This window comes from Coturnix japonica, chromosome Z, assembly GCF_054131305.1.
Source record: "Coturnix japonica strain WE chromosome Z, WE-NBRP24, whole genome shotgun sequence".
NCBI classification, from domain to species: domain Eukaryota; kingdom Metazoa; phylum Chordata; class Aves; order Galliformes; family Phasianidae; genus Coturnix; species Coturnix japonica.
Window position 1 is genome coordinate 16459412 of NC_140702.1, and position 15032 is coordinate 16474443.

At 48.9% G+C, this 15032-nt stretch overlaps 1 protein-coding gene across 9 annotated transcripts in view; it reads left to right on the top strand.

Annotated features, from left to right (window-relative positions):
* Positions 1–8756, top strand: part of ARB2A (ARB2 cotranscriptional regulator A) — a 244356-nt gene extending 235600 nt beyond the window's left edge. For all 9 annotated transcript variants that reach the window (XM_015849692.2, XM_015849696.2, XM_085527908.1 and 6 more), the window contains one exon: positions 7154–8756. In XM_015849692.2, the coding sequence (XP_015705178.2) occupies positions 7154–7296 (143 nt within the window). In that variant the 3' untranslated portion in view covers positions 7297–8756. The remainder of the gene's footprint in view (positions 1–7153) is intronic.
* The last annotated feature ends 6276 nt before the right edge of the window (positions 8757–15032 follow it).

Here is a 15032-nt window from a genome sequence, read left to right on the forward strand (position 1 = left end):
TACTGAACAGGTAAAAATCCCTTTGTTCATAAAATAATCTTCCTTTGTCCTGCTTGAGAAGATGATGATTTTCAAATGCTAAGTACTTCATGCTCTTGGGTGCAATTTTATAGTTCTTTTTCTAGATCATGATAGAAGGAAAAGAATCTACATTTTCAAAAGTTTGGTTGTTGCACTGATGTATGTTATTTAAATTCCTCTGAGTTCCTATGCAAATGTAATCAGTGCTACCTGTAGTCTACATACAGCTGATAAAATCACAGTGTAATGAAAAACTGGACTGATGGAAAGAAGTGCAAGTTGTTTAATGTGTCACCTCAACCCATGGTATTCCAAAGAAACTGTTGCCTAACCTACTCTTAACTTAAAGTGATGAGATTCTGAAACTTCTATAGGTTTCCATAGCTCAAAAACATCTTCCTATGACAACATCTGAACTTCCTATCTCACATTTGACAGAATTTTTATTTTTATATGTAAATACAGGTAAATATATAGATACAAAAAGAGATATAGGTATAAATGATACAGGTATGTTGTAGGTGATAGAAATATATCAATATAGATAGACATAGATTTAAGTATAGGTTTGAATATGTGTATAGATGTGGGTATAGGTGTGAAGAAACAGACATAAATGTAAATGTTGATGTAACTTCAGTCCCCACGTGCTTATTTCTGGGAGCAGTACCACTTCATCTTGTCTTTTGGAAGGCTATAGTTGCACTGTACTGATATGGGACCCTTTCTTCAAGAATGTGTCTTGATCTCATGCAAGCCTTCACTGCTCTTAGAACTGCATTGTTCAAGAGTGTTGCTTAGAGTCATGCTGCCAGTCTGACCAAGCTAGTGATGGCTGGGAAACTGCAGGGTTGATGGGACAGTCATCTATGCCATTTCACTGGCAGCAAGTTTTCAGCGACATTTCCTGTGTTGCTGAAAATATTAAGGGACTGCCCTTAGTATTTGAGAAAGAGTGGTGGAAAAGGAGAGTCACAATGATGTGTTAGCCTCCACTCTCTTTCTTACTTTACAAACCTTGCTTGCACTCAGTTCTTATGTGTATTTTTGCATATTTTGCATGTGGACTGAGAGGAGGATGTAACAAATTTTATTACCTTTTCATGCCACTTGCTGATTGTGTGCACACTGTGTGCTGTAAGCGAGGAAAAAAAGAAGAAGAAAAAAAAGACTGCAAATATAGAAGCTCAGAGATAATCTTTGTCCTGGATCGCTGGGATTCTTACTGCCCTGTTTCTGCCATTCCATTAAAGATACTAGAGATAATAAATGGCCGACGAAAATAAGCACTGTTGTCGGTGTCACAGGAGACAATAACTTAGCATAACACGTCTTAGTATGTGTAGTCTATTCTCTAGCTTTGCCAAGCAGCTTCCCACAATTTTCTTTGCATGAGTATTCCATCTAAACCAGCTTACTGTGAGTCTAAGCCCTCTTCATAAGCTGTATTTTCATTTATTCAGCTTTGTCTAGTTCTTCCCTCTTGGTTCCTCCAAAGAATTAATTTCCCTACCCAGACGCTTTTAGATCGTTATCATGTCCATGACTCCACAGACAATTACTTCTAAGCCTAACTAAACATACCAAGGCTTTGTTCTTTTTCTTTTGTTTTGTTTGTTTGTTTGTTTTAATATCCCCTCATAAATCACTGCTTCTATTTCATTAATTGGTTTATGGCTTCTCTTAATTTTTCCCAAGCTTTTTTCCTTACTTCACCATTCAGAGGTCTAGAACAGCATATGTAGAAGCTCCTAAGATCGTCAGTTCTCAAACATCTTGAGCTAATAGACTCCTTTCCAATGTTTTTCCTGAAGCTCTTGTGCTCCCTGTCAGAAGCATTTAACGACTTTAAACAAGACATTCATTAAGTCTCCTTGCTCCTTAGCTTCACTCGTCGTGCTCTGAGAGAGTCTTCTGTTCCGGGGTTTGAGATCTGGAAGTTTACATCAGTAGAGAAAAACAGACGCAGCAGACATGATAATTTCCACAGAGCACATTCCACTTTGTACAGATCCAAGGGATCCTTCTCCAAGAATAGTAGATGAAGAAATCTTATGAATTAAAAATAGTTAAACCTGTCATGCTGGATAGCATCTCACACAGCCAAAGGTTAAAAAGTTAAATTCCTGTTTAGAAATAACTCTGTGATATAGAAGTCATTTAGTAGCAAACAGAAAGATAGATGCATCAGAGGCAGGAATGTCTTTTTCTCACACACACATAAGGATTTCGATAGTAGAATCACACTGTAGCACCATTGCAGAGTGGTATATGTAAGAGTATAAAGTCTTATATGAAGACTTTAATTTGTGTGTGTGTGCATCATGGGAGAAAGAAGGATAAATTTCCATTAAATCCTTCTGAATGATATTTGCATCACTGGGTCAGAGGGGAATGTGACTGTTCATTTGTTCATTTGTTTGTAAAAGGAGAATGAATGGCACTGCTTCTCTATGCTGTATAAATATGAATAAAACACACTTGCTAAGTTTTAAATTGCTGCTGTTTGTGCAAACGGCCCCAGAAGACTGCCTTTCACCCTTTGAAACATTCAGAGAGAGCTTTGATAAGGCTCTTTGCACTGGTGTGTTTCAAAGCCTGGCACTACAAGCACAGAGGCAAGCGATGTGGTGGTGGGGGACAAGGTCTGAAGTGGCAGCTGGCATAGGATCCATTTCTACCACCGTGCAAGGTGCTTCATGGAGAACGGCCAGGCTGTCTCCTCCATCAGGGAGTAAATCCTGAGGCGTGGAGCACCCTTAATGCTTTTTGAAGCCTGCGGCATTGAAGTATTGAGCTGCTGCTTAAAGAATCAGACCCTGGGTCAGCGTTGTGGCTAATATCTGTGGAGAAACTTTTCAACCTGGAAACTTTTCTCTGCAGACGTGCCTCAGTGCGGAGCCGTGCCTCGAGGTCTCTCTACTCCTGTGCAGCATGGGAAACCTTTGTCCCACACATCGTGTCGTCCCTGTGGGGAGTCACCATTGTGCTGTGCACTTCTAAACACTGCAGGAGGAGGTTTTTGTGCCGTGCAGTGGGCAGGCACGGCAGGGGGGCACCTTTGTGCTGCACAGCTGGTGACCGACTTGCCGCTGCGCCAGAGCAAGCGACGGTGATGGCAGCCCACAGGCAAGCAGTGCTCCTTTCCTGGGTGGGAGCAAAGCAGAGAAATGGCAAGGATAGCTGCATGCCTGCGTGCACCATGCGCCTGGACACAACACCCAATCACATCTGCAGTCATCAATCCAAACTTTGTTGTTTTTTTTTTCTCCTTGGCATTTTTCTACCCATTTTAACCCCTTCTATTGTATTATTTTTATTATTAATTTTTTCTCTGTCTCCTCTTTTTGCTGTATCTCCTATTCAACATGTCATCTTTTAATTCATCCAGTTAAATATATATATTATTTTTTTCCAGATCACTCACTAAAGCCATGTTTAAAAGACTTGGTCCCTAATTCCAGTCTCTCTGGGACACCATAGAAATATTTTCCACCTCACATCACTATATATTAGTTGCCTTCTCAAGTGCTCTCACTACTTCCCAAGACGTGTAACAGCACTTACTCACAAGACCATGAAGCCCTAGCGTGTGAGGAGGTGAGGGATGCTGCTGAGGTGAGATGCTGTCTGGAGCACCACAGGCAGAGCCTGGACCTGCATGGGTGTCATGGCCATCTGACAACTGTGGTCACCACAAGAGCAGCACAGGCATCACCAGTGCACTCATGCTGAGTGCTGCAGAATGCCTGCAGAAGAGCTCATCCATGAGTCATGTAGGGCTGGATATGGCCCCAAAAATGCCTTGCTGGAGCAAAGCACATTGATGCAAAAGAGGCAAGGACAATGGCAGCCTATCAGAGAGGGAAGGTCATAATCACTTGTGATTCCTCAGGTTTGTCTCACATAGTGTCAGATTAACTATGCAGAAATTGATTGATCTTTTGCCCACCAATTTTTGTGATTCAGTAAATTGGTTGAATTTAGTTCTTATTTGTTCTTGTTAAATCAGAGCCTGCTGTGTTCTAAGGCTTCTGTTACCCTAAAGGTACTTTCAGGTTTGTTGGGGATGTTTTTTGTTGGTTTATTTGGTAGGGTTGTTTTTCAGGTTTTTGTTTTAGGGTTTTTGTGGTTTGTTTTTTGGTTTTTGTTTTTTTTCAGATCTCTTGCTTTAATAGCTTTCAAACATAAATATTATGTGTGCTAATTTCATTTAATTCTTCCTTTCTCAGATTAGCAATGTTGGTTTTTTTCCTCCCCCCATCTCAGTCCTTTGGTACCTACCTGATTGTGCATGAATTCTCAGAAATAATTGCCAGTAGTTCAGCAAGTTCATTAACTGATTCTCTAAAGACCTTCAGATGCATGTCATCCAGACCTGGTGATTTGTATATTAAATTCTAGCAAGTATTCCCTTACCTGATTTTTTGTATTAACAACTGTTTTGTCAAGTCCATATTATTTCTAATTGTCAGTGTCTCTTTCTTGCAGTGTATAAATTGATTCTGTACCTTGTTCACTGTTTTACATCACTTGTGTTACCTCACATATTGCTGGATCCACTTTCAGAGTTCTTCCCTGACCATGTCCTGCATTTGATAAAACACAAATCCATCTCTCCTTATATCCTCTGGCACTAGAGGCCAGGAGGTCGTATCTCTCTCAAACCCTCTTTCTGTGTTTTTTTACTGTGCCTTGCTGATGCTTCTCCAGTACTGTCTCCCATACATCTGCAGGTCTCCAAGTGATTCCTTTGGCACCCCCCTCTGGGTGTCTTTGGGGCTGGGAGAAGCAAGATCAATGGATTTTGTCCTTCTGCAGCAGTAGCCCTAGCATATTTTGGGATGTTCTAGCTTTCTGCCATACGTAGCAGTTTGCCTACTTTTTTTGTTACACCACAGTCCTCAGATTTCTCCAAGAATAAATGCCATAAAAGCACCATACATTGTTCTCCAACCCATCGCTTGATGTGGTGTTTTGAGTTATGCAGTTTATAATCACAGCTGTTGAAATTAGTGTGCATTATGAGGATACATGCCTTTGAGTATCTTAGCTGTAGTACAGAAGCTTCTTATTATATGACCCTCACAAATAATTCTTTCCATCAAAAAATAGATGGCTTCTTGTCTGTTTAATTTAGATTTGTCTACTACTAAATACACAATTGAGATTGTAGTCATCAGTGATATTTTTCCTCTGGCAAAACATTATGGCCAAATCTGTCATCACCCTAAGGACATAACTCCTCTCACTTCTGTCAGATTTCCCAGGCCTTTGGTATATAAATCATAAATGCACAGTCTGTGCAGTGCTAAATTTTTAGGGCTCTCCCTTTAGTAGTAGTTGAATGTGAATAAGTAAGGACAAAATTTGACCTTTAAATGACTATAAAGGGCCAAGGCAGATACTTGGCAAGCTTTTCTTGTTGCAATATTAATCAAGCAAAGAATCATCATAATCCCAGAAACTAAATAGCCATTGTAGTGATTTTATCACCAGGGAAATTGTTCATCTGTCAGTAAGATAGTCACTAGGAAGGAGAAAATAAGAAGTGTTAAAATTGCTTTAGACCACTGAATCACTGAGTCCCTCTAGATTCAAAGCTTGAATTGTTTTTTGAGAGGGGTGGGTTGAGAGGGGTTGCTACAGGAAAGCTTTAGGTTAATCAGTTTCAGTAACACCAGTGAATGTGAGCCTGATCTCTCTTGAGGAAATGAGGAGAGTGCATGGGAGAAGGCAAGGCAGAGAAAGGGAAAGGGGAGGCTTCTGAAACTTATTGTTTTGTCACTCTTTGTTTCTGGATGGCCCTTTCACAAAGGAGGAACGTTGTTGATTAAAAAAAAGAGAGAGAGAGAGAAAGAGAGAGAGAGAGAGAGAAAAGCATAATGTTCACTGCCTGTATTTTCACCTAATTGAATCCAGCAGATATTAATGCACATGAATGCGACAGGGACAGAAGGGGATGGCTGCAGGCAGGCGATGGCGCCGGCTCGGTGTTGGTGCGGGCCCGGGGAGCCATCTGTGAGGCCTTGTGCCTGGCGGGGCTCTGCACTGTGCTCCATGTGTGTGACACAGGTGTGCGAGGGGACCTGTCTGTCAGGAGCACCGTCTGTCTGCACTCTGGCATACAGTCCATCCATAAAACCCGCACCGGCAGGTGACACACATGTGGCGCTGCCTGGCGACACAGCACAGAAGGCCTTCAGGCACCGCAGTGACACCAGCCATGCCAAGGGCTCATGTCCTGTGCTGGGACACGGGTAAGAGTCCTGCAGGACGAGGGACTGTGCCTGCTGTCCCCGCTGGCCTACCACGTCCTTCCTTGTCGTCACCCCCAGATCGTGGTACTGTCACAAAACTGTTGCTAGGCAACAAATGTGGTTACCGGGTCTCAGCGAATAGCTGAAGGGGAAAGTGAAGTGTTGCACCATTGTAGAGTAACCATAGCAATGACCTACTATTACAGACTAAAGAATTATCATTAACAATGTTAAAGTATCAAACAGAGGCCTGGGATCCAGAGACTTCCAGGCAGCATCTCCACATAATTGGGGTCTCCAGGAAGAGATCCCAACACTTCCCCAGTGCTCAGCTCTGTGGGAAGGTGAGCACTTCTCTTGGGCTGATTTAGGGCATTTCACTGTTTGTTTTTATAAGTCAAGCGAATGCACACATGCAAGGAAACACTTGTAAAGCAGTAGAAATAGCCAGCAAATGAAAGGGTACAGCTGAATGGGATTCAGAGGGAGGAGTGGAATGGCACTCACTTTCTGCCCACCTGTCAGGTTTGGTCTTATTGAGGAAGGAAGCATCACTGCCTTGCAGTTATTGTTGCTGAAGTCTGGTTTCTGTTTTGGCTAATACGTGTGTATCAAGCTGAAAACTGTGAAAAACAAAAAAGGTACAGAACTAAGTACACCAGTTCTTCCCAGCTGGATAGAAAAGGTGCTTCCATGGAGCCAAACATCATGGGGTATTGTGTGTTCCCTGGACAGACATTCCTCTGGGCTCCTGCCATTCTGACACAAGCGAAACCTGACCACTGTGCGCCATACGTCTATGGCTGCAGTGCAGGTTTGCTGCAATGCCCAGGCCACCATGAAGTGACTCATGCTGTGACTTTGTTTTGCAGGTACAGAGCGTCATGAACTGACTTCCTGGAAGAGTTTTCCATCCATTTTCAAGTTCTTCAGTGAAGCTATGGAAGCAAAGAATAGCTCAGTGAAGCCAACGCCAACACGGCGCTCCAATAGGATAAAATACGAAGAATTGTAAAAGGAAGGAGGGGGGGGGGAAGTCTCTTTGCTGCTCGCTCTCTGCAAGGAGTCTCCCAGCCCCTCATTAGATTGTTTTCTTCCTAGAGCACAGGGTCGTGATGTATACATCTAAATAACGTTTTGCATTATTTCTAGATGAGTGCAACTGTCAAAGCAATATGGGTTCACTGGCTGTGCTTCCTGTGGGCTGTAACTTGGATTTCGTGCTGCCCATCAACGCGCAGATTAAGGCTGACAGTGGTACTGCACAGTGCAGCATGGTGCAGCTCTAATTGCCCTGACATAGCCCTGCCGGGGCTGTGTTTCTAGATCCGGTAGTCTTCTCTTTCTGGCGACCAAGTGGGATCAGCTCTTCAGTCTTTCATTTTCTGCTGGTAGGAGGGTCAGAGAAGTTTGGTCCAGATTTATGGAAAAGCCCCTTTGTTCTAGAGATTTTCTCCACCTGCCGGATCAATGGCATTATGTGTGGATCTTATCTTCCTTTTGAAAGCTCCACTTAAAAAAGTGGCTATTCATTAACTGCCTGGATCACACTGTGAAATATGACAGGGAAAAAAAAGGGGGGGGTGGGGGGGCTGGCGGGGAAAGGCCACGTTTTCCTGTTTATTTCTAAATGCAAAAATGCTTCCTTTTTAACACGCTGGGTTTCTAAGGACTTTGCCACTGGTGTGTACCCCCGCCCACTCCACAGCTCCCTCTGTGCTGGGTGCCGCTCTGCACTGCATCAGCTGCACGACATGCCCGACGGCGTGCCCGGCCTGTGAGCACGCTAATTAAGCTCTTTTAGGTTTGATGATGCTAAATTGAAGTGATCTTTTCTGCAGTGGCTATGCCCACCTCGCTTCTGATGTGGTTAGCGATGGGGAGGTGAAACTCACCGCGCTGCCCGGGAATTTGGGACCCTCCCCTATGATGCTCCCGCACCTGGGGGCGGGGTCTGAGGGTGTGCCGGGTTTGGGGGTGTGCGGGGTCTGGGGGTGTGCCCCTGGAGGGCTCACTGGGAGTCCCAGTTTTGAGCCGGAGTGGTTCTGCGCTGCTGTGATTCTAGGAGAACCTCGATTTTTCGTTGTCAGCCTGTGCGGGTTTTGCGCTGCAGATTCCCACGGGGACTTGCGGCGAGGGGAGGTAGGGAGTGGGGCTCGGCCCGCTTCCCTTAGGGATGTGGAGGGGAAGAGCATCTTCTGCGTTCCGAGGAGGAGGAGGAGCGGAAGGCCGGGGAAGTTTATCTCCCAGCCGCCGCCCGACGCCAGTGGAGGGACGAGTTGCCAAACATCGCGAGAATTAATTTCTTTTTCTAAGTGTCGCTAAGAAATTAAGTGTACCAATTTTTCTACTTGTAACATTTGCCCGGTTCTTACGGCTTTTCCTTACCGTGCCTTCGCCTGGCTTGTGCTTCCACAAGGATCTGTAAAGCACAGCGAGCCCCCCACGACCAAAAATAAAGATTCCCTCATTGCAGCTCATGCTTCTCCGTCCCAGCGCCGAGCTCCGCGCCCTTCCACAAGAAAACGGTGGGCCCGACCGGGGCTGGAGTGCCTGGGGTTGCCCCTTGCACTGCACCTTTCCGGGGGGGGCTTTGCATCGACCCCCACCCCTCGAATGAGTGGGAAACAACTGAGTGTAGCGCCTGACCGGCTCCCTGCCCTTCAGTCGATCATCTAAATAAAATGTTAGTCATAATAAACCGGGTGGAGCCTGGGGAGAAGCTTCGTGGATTTCCGGGGGCGCGGGGGAGGGGACCTGGCAGGGCAGGCTAGAAGAGGCGGGCAGCTCTGCTCTGGCCGTAGGGGATGCCTGGGTGCGGGATGGGGGCACTGCGGGGAAGGGGGGATGGGAAGGCTCACCGTTGTCTGCACGCCCACGGTCAGAGGACGGTGAGAGTCTCTCAAGCACTCAGGAGAAGGGAAAAGTGTATTTAGCTGGTTCATTCGGATCGATGTTTTTTAAAGTTGATCATCGCCCGTCTCAGGCGGTGATGTCTTTAGCAGCCGAGGTCTTGAGCCTGTTCACGCTGCATCACGGGGGGACTTCAGGACATCGGGCGTGGTGTGCACAGCATGTGCATGCTCTGTGGGACTTCAGGGTATGGGGGGAAATTAAAAATATATAAATATATCTGTATAGTGGGATGGGTTCTGCACAGTGCTTTGTAACAGAGCGGCTCCCTGCTATGGGCCGACGAGAGCTGCATCTCCTCGCTAGGGAGGGGAGCGAGGAAAATACTCCTCCAGGAAAGCAGCCACCGGCCCCATGTGGACCCCCAAACACAGCGGGACTGCGGAAAATTAAATGGGAGGGGGGTGGGGGGACGGCAAATCAACCCCTCATTTGCATCGTGCGCCCATTGCTGCACATCGGCTGCAGCCATCACGGTGCAGTTCTCCAGGACTCGGTCAAAAGATGCGACTTTTCGTGGGAAAGAACATTTCTCCCCTGCCCCCGAGAAGTACCACAAATACCACCGGCTGTTGTCTTTCCCCCTTTAGGTATTTCATTCAGAAGTACAAAAGGAAGCGTCACAGATAAGGCTGAGCGAAGCCACACGATGCACCGTGCTCGGCACAGCCAAACCCGAAACGAGATGCCAGAAACGTGCGCCTTCGGACAGCGCTGCATCTCGCGGGTCGAGGGATGCGCGTGTGTCTGTGCACGCAGCTGTGGGCACGCGGATGCTGCAGGGACGGGTGTGCGCGCCTCGGTACGCGCCCGCATTGTGTCGACAAAGTGTGAAATGTGCACTTCTCGAGAAAGTTGGGAGGGTCTGTCATTTGTCATTGCACCATCGCCATGCCACAAATTTTCACATTTCTGTTCCATTTCGGATTGCGTGTGTTTGTGAGTATTTCACTAGATCGGTGACAGCTCTTTATTTGCATAATTATATGCTCTGGTCTGAAGAGAAAACTAACCCCCAAATTTCATGGGTCACCAGACTGCGACAATCAATGTTTTATCACGTATGCTAAGCAAAACCCAAGGAGCTATATGAAGTTTCTTGGGGAGTTTTTGCTCCTCAGAAAATTAAAGATTTTGTGCCTCTTGAATAGACGCAAAATCTTTCCAAGCTCTTTGTATCTGAATTCCGTTTGAAGGCAAACCCAGAGATTAACGGGCAGATCTGGATTTCGGACCAACAGCATTATTACTTCAAAGTGGATTCAGACAAGCAGCTTTACTGCATCTCCGCATTTCGCCGTCCTAAGTACTGTCATTTCTATGGTGGCAAAAACAAAAAGGTGGCCAAATGGGAAGACGCAGATGATCTCCGAGCCCGCACTGGCAGATGGGCGCAGTTCCACTCGTTCCGAGCACCTTTATTCCTCACGAGCGCTCTCCCTCCTGGCCCCGTGTGAAGATGTGGGAGTCGGACACGGACATATAAGCCCGAAGAGAGCTGTTGCCGCGCCGCAGCGTTCACTGCGGTTCCCGCAGCTGTGGCGCGCACCCTGCGAGCTTTTCTCCTGGTGCAGACGGGGGAGGAAGGGCTACTATGATGGGAAGCGGGCAGCGGCGGAGCCCTCCCCCGGCAGCAGCCTGCGTGATGGGAAGTGCTGGGTAATCGTTCGGAGATTATTTTAAAAAAAAAAAAAAAAAAAAAAAAAAAAAAGTGTATTCATAAATGTATTCATTCACACTTCCTGAGGACCTCTCAGACGTGAAGGTGAGCTGTGAATCCTCGGAGACGTGCCGCCCCAGTTTAACTTTGCTCATAAACTGAGGCTCTGCTCTCCACGCTGTGACTCCTGCCGGGGAGGCACGTTGGGGAGGGACCCCTCTCAGCACCACTCTTTGCTCGCCCCGCGTCCTGCACGTGGAAGCTCCGCGTCCCGACCCTCAGGGCAGCAGCACTGGCTATACCAAGAGGCCTCGAGATTTTGCGTGAACGTAACCCCGAAAGCTTCTCCCGGCCTGAAATACTAGTGGGGAATGAGATGAGATCAGTGCCGGGGAGAGCATCGCGCCGCAGCCGCGGCTGCCCTGCGCGGAGCTGTCTCACTGTATGTCCCGCTCCGCCTCTCGCAGAGCCCACGTGGGACCGCGGGTCGCCCAGCCCTGGGTCGCGGGTCGCGATCCGCCAGGCCCACGGCCGAAGCGGTCTACCTGAATGCTGCCCAGCACCCTTCCGCCAGGCTCAGCACACAGGGACGCACCCGAGGACTGGTCTGCGGGAGGGTTTGTCCCTGCGCAGACAATAGCTGTTATTGCTCGCGAAGTGCGGCACGGGGAGAACTGACCCCTAGCCAGGAACGCCCGGGCCGTCCTCTTTTGTGGTTCCCGTTTCCCTTTGCTCAAGCCCCACCTAATCCCCTACTGCCTGGCAAAGAGCTGTCTCCAAAGCTCTGCCTTCAAACTCCCTCTTTAAAGCTGCCATCTCGGACATAATCAGATGAATGACCCAAACACGTATCTCCCCACTCCCGAGAGCCTTTTACGCCCTCTCTTTTTAATTCTAACCCTCCAAATACTGAATCGTTGTTGTTGTTTTTGTTGGTGGTAGATTTTGCTTGTTTTGTTTGGGGCTTTTTGTTTGTTTGTTTAAAGCGCCGTACTTGAAGAGCCCTCTGCCACTGGCGAGAGCGGAGATAACCTCCCCTCCCCGGTGGTGGGCCGAGTCCCGCAGCTCTGCGTGGTGCTGCACAGAGAGTGGCAGTGCCATAGGTATGCGACTCTCCGCACAGAGCTTCGGCCAGCCGCTCTCGGTGTCTTTCTCACACGTTGTAACTTCTACCTTCGCTCCCACTGAGCTCTGTCACTCATTTACTGAAGGGATTTGATTTGATCCTGGGACAAAAGCTGGGTGGGAAATTTTCAAGTCCTATCGCTCTTTAAGTGCACCTTATTTATTTATTTTTAATAACCATTATAGCAATACAAATTACTTGAATGCAAAATCGTTTCCTTTGCCGCTTCTGCCCACCCTCTCCCTGGGAAGTATCGCGAGCCGTGGGTACTACCCGAACCTCCGAGACACCGGTGGAGTTGGCTGTGTCACCTTCACCCAACACCGCTTTCCACGCGGGTTAAACCCACGCATCCCACACCCCACCCGCGTTGCCCAGGTGCGGGCCCCCCGCCGCCCCCTCGGAGCTCCGAGGTGTCCGCGGCGCTCGGGCGGACCCAGCACCATGGACAGCGCCACCGCGGCGGCACGGCCACGGGCTGCGGACGCCGCTGCTGCACCGGGATCCGTCCAGGGGGGTGGGGAAAGGGCTCGGCGGGATCCCTGCTAGCCGAGACCCCCAGGAGAGATACGTTTCGAACAAGGGGGAGGGTAGGATCCCCCACCTGAGAGCCCCTTGCGCTGCCTCGGTGGGAGAGGTTTGGAACGGGGGCTCTCTGGGCACGCTTCACTGAGGGAAAATGAGAAAAGGACAATAAGAGAGAAAAGTTCAATGCCTGTGACACTGCTACCGGCCCTCTCGAGTGCACCCCGACTCTCTGCTGCTATGAGACTTCGAATCCGGGATGGCACCGAGATCCTGTCCTCCGGCTCCACACCTGGCCGCAGGGATGGACCCCGGGGAGAGCCCGGGCCTCTGCGCTCCCGTCCCGGGACACCTCCAGGACCGGGACCGGGAATCCGTTTTTTACGTGAACCGCCCGGCGGCCCAGGGGCTCGCCTTCCTCGTGTGCTTGGAGGGTGCTGTTCTGGCTGCCCTCGTCCCCATGGCGCTGCCCGGCCCCACTCACGCCACCAGCGCTGCTACGGAGAGGGGAGTCCGAGCAGCCCCCTGCCCTATTCCCCCCGAGCGGCGCTTTGCCCAACGGGGGAGCAACCCTCACCACGGGCTACACCACACAAACCAAAGGCTTGAACATTTTGTAGCTCTGAATGTCCATCTGGAATGGTATTATTTTCCATTTAATTTATTTTTCATTATTATTTTCTTTTTCTTCTTTCATCTTACATTTCTGTCATTATAAATACAGAATATAAAAATTTGAATCTATATTAAGGGAACATGGAAAGAGCTTTGGCTCTCACTAATCCTTTGCCATGGTCAGGAAAAATCCCCCGGCCCCCACCACGTCCTGTGCTCCCCAAGAATTCTGACAGCAAATGCGGGTGCTGAAGTTTCGTTTGAATCCACCCCAGCTTTTGCGGTTTGTGTCCCAAGCATCGATAGTTAAATTTTCTTGTGGTTGTTTCCTTCTATTTTTATTATTGCTATTTTAGGGTCCCTATTACTCCCTCACCCTCCACAGAGCTCAGTCCATGCCACGGGGCTGTGACATCAGCCGTAGTCCCGTACCGCCCTGCACTGTCCCCATACTGTCCATGCTCAGATGCGTATTTCTCCCCCCAGCTTCCTCTCTGCCCGGGGAGAAGAGTTTCCTCTAAGAATAAGGGGGAGTCTATTTTACTTGCTTTCCTGAAGACTTTTTTTTCCCCTTTCTCTCTGATATGAAACAAATCCTCCCCAGCCCGAGGGGGAGTCCCAGACCCCCTCTTCTCTCTCCACTCCTCTTCCCGTAACCTTCCAAAATCTTCGTTAGAGACTTGTCGCCCTTACTCCCATTTATCAATGTCGCACCAGCTCCGTCTGCTCGCGATGAGAAGGACGATCCCCCTTTTGCTCCCCTCAGCTCGATGCCCACTGACACCCCAGCCTCACCCCAGGGCCGGGCCGACAGCCGTCAGCGCGATCCTGGGCGCGCCGCGGCAGTAGCTCCGTCCCTGCAGTGACGCTCAGCTCCGTCCGGGACCGGCGTGGGTACGGGGACGGCACGGGGAGACGAGAGGAGGCAAGCATGGGGGGGTGAGGGAAAAGCTCGAATACAGACTTCCTTCCCACAGCAGCTATCTTCCTCAGTGCAAGGCAGGGGAGGACAGATAACTTTGCCCCAAGGGTTTGCACCGAGGAGGAGAGAGGGGACAAAAAACAAATCCAGGGTCCCGGGACGCCTGGACGCGGGGCAATGTCTGTCCCGCCTGGGACCCTCGGCGCTGGGACGTTCGGCAACTCGCGGCACTTCGTGCACCGAACGAATCCCGGCCCGGGTGGGCGGCTGGCGGGGCTCCCCGCAGCCGAGTGAGGGGATTCGGGCTGCTTTTGTGCAGAAAGGTACAGAGGATTTGTTGGCATTTTAGCAACAGCAGTTAGAACAAAATCCAAACTCTTCAGCGCCCGAGTTTTCATTATCAGCTCTCAACCTTGCAAAGCTACAGCAATTTGCTGAACTTAATCCTTAACATATGTTTGCAACAGTAGCAGATTCTTTTGGTGTGTGTGGTTTGGAGCCGATCAAGTTGTAAATTTTCCGCCTTAGGTTTTCAGCGCCTCCTAGTCAGAGCCCAACACCTATTGGGGTGGGAAATCTCACGGCACCGAGTCCGAATCATCCGACCCAAAATCTCCATTGAGGCTTCCCAGTGGGGACATTCGCTCTCCTTCGGATTCATCCCGATGGGATGGAGATGCCACGTTTCTGGGGAAAAGAGCTCAGGTGCGCACTGGGCACTACAACCCCAGTGCCCCCCTGCAGGAGCGCTCCCGGGGTGTGCTGCTTCTGTTTTTTTCCCTCCCATAGGCAACTTTACCTCGGGTACGGCGGGACCAATGCAGGTAGTGGAGACCGCCCAGCCCAAGTGATAAAGCTCGGGTGGTAGCTAAAGCCCGGTGGTCCAACTCATTAGTTAGGGCTCTGTTGGTTTTCTCTCTCATGGTAACCTTTCTGAGATTTGTTCTGCAAAAAGGAGCACTCCTGCACAGAACTGCCGGTTGCTCTTTA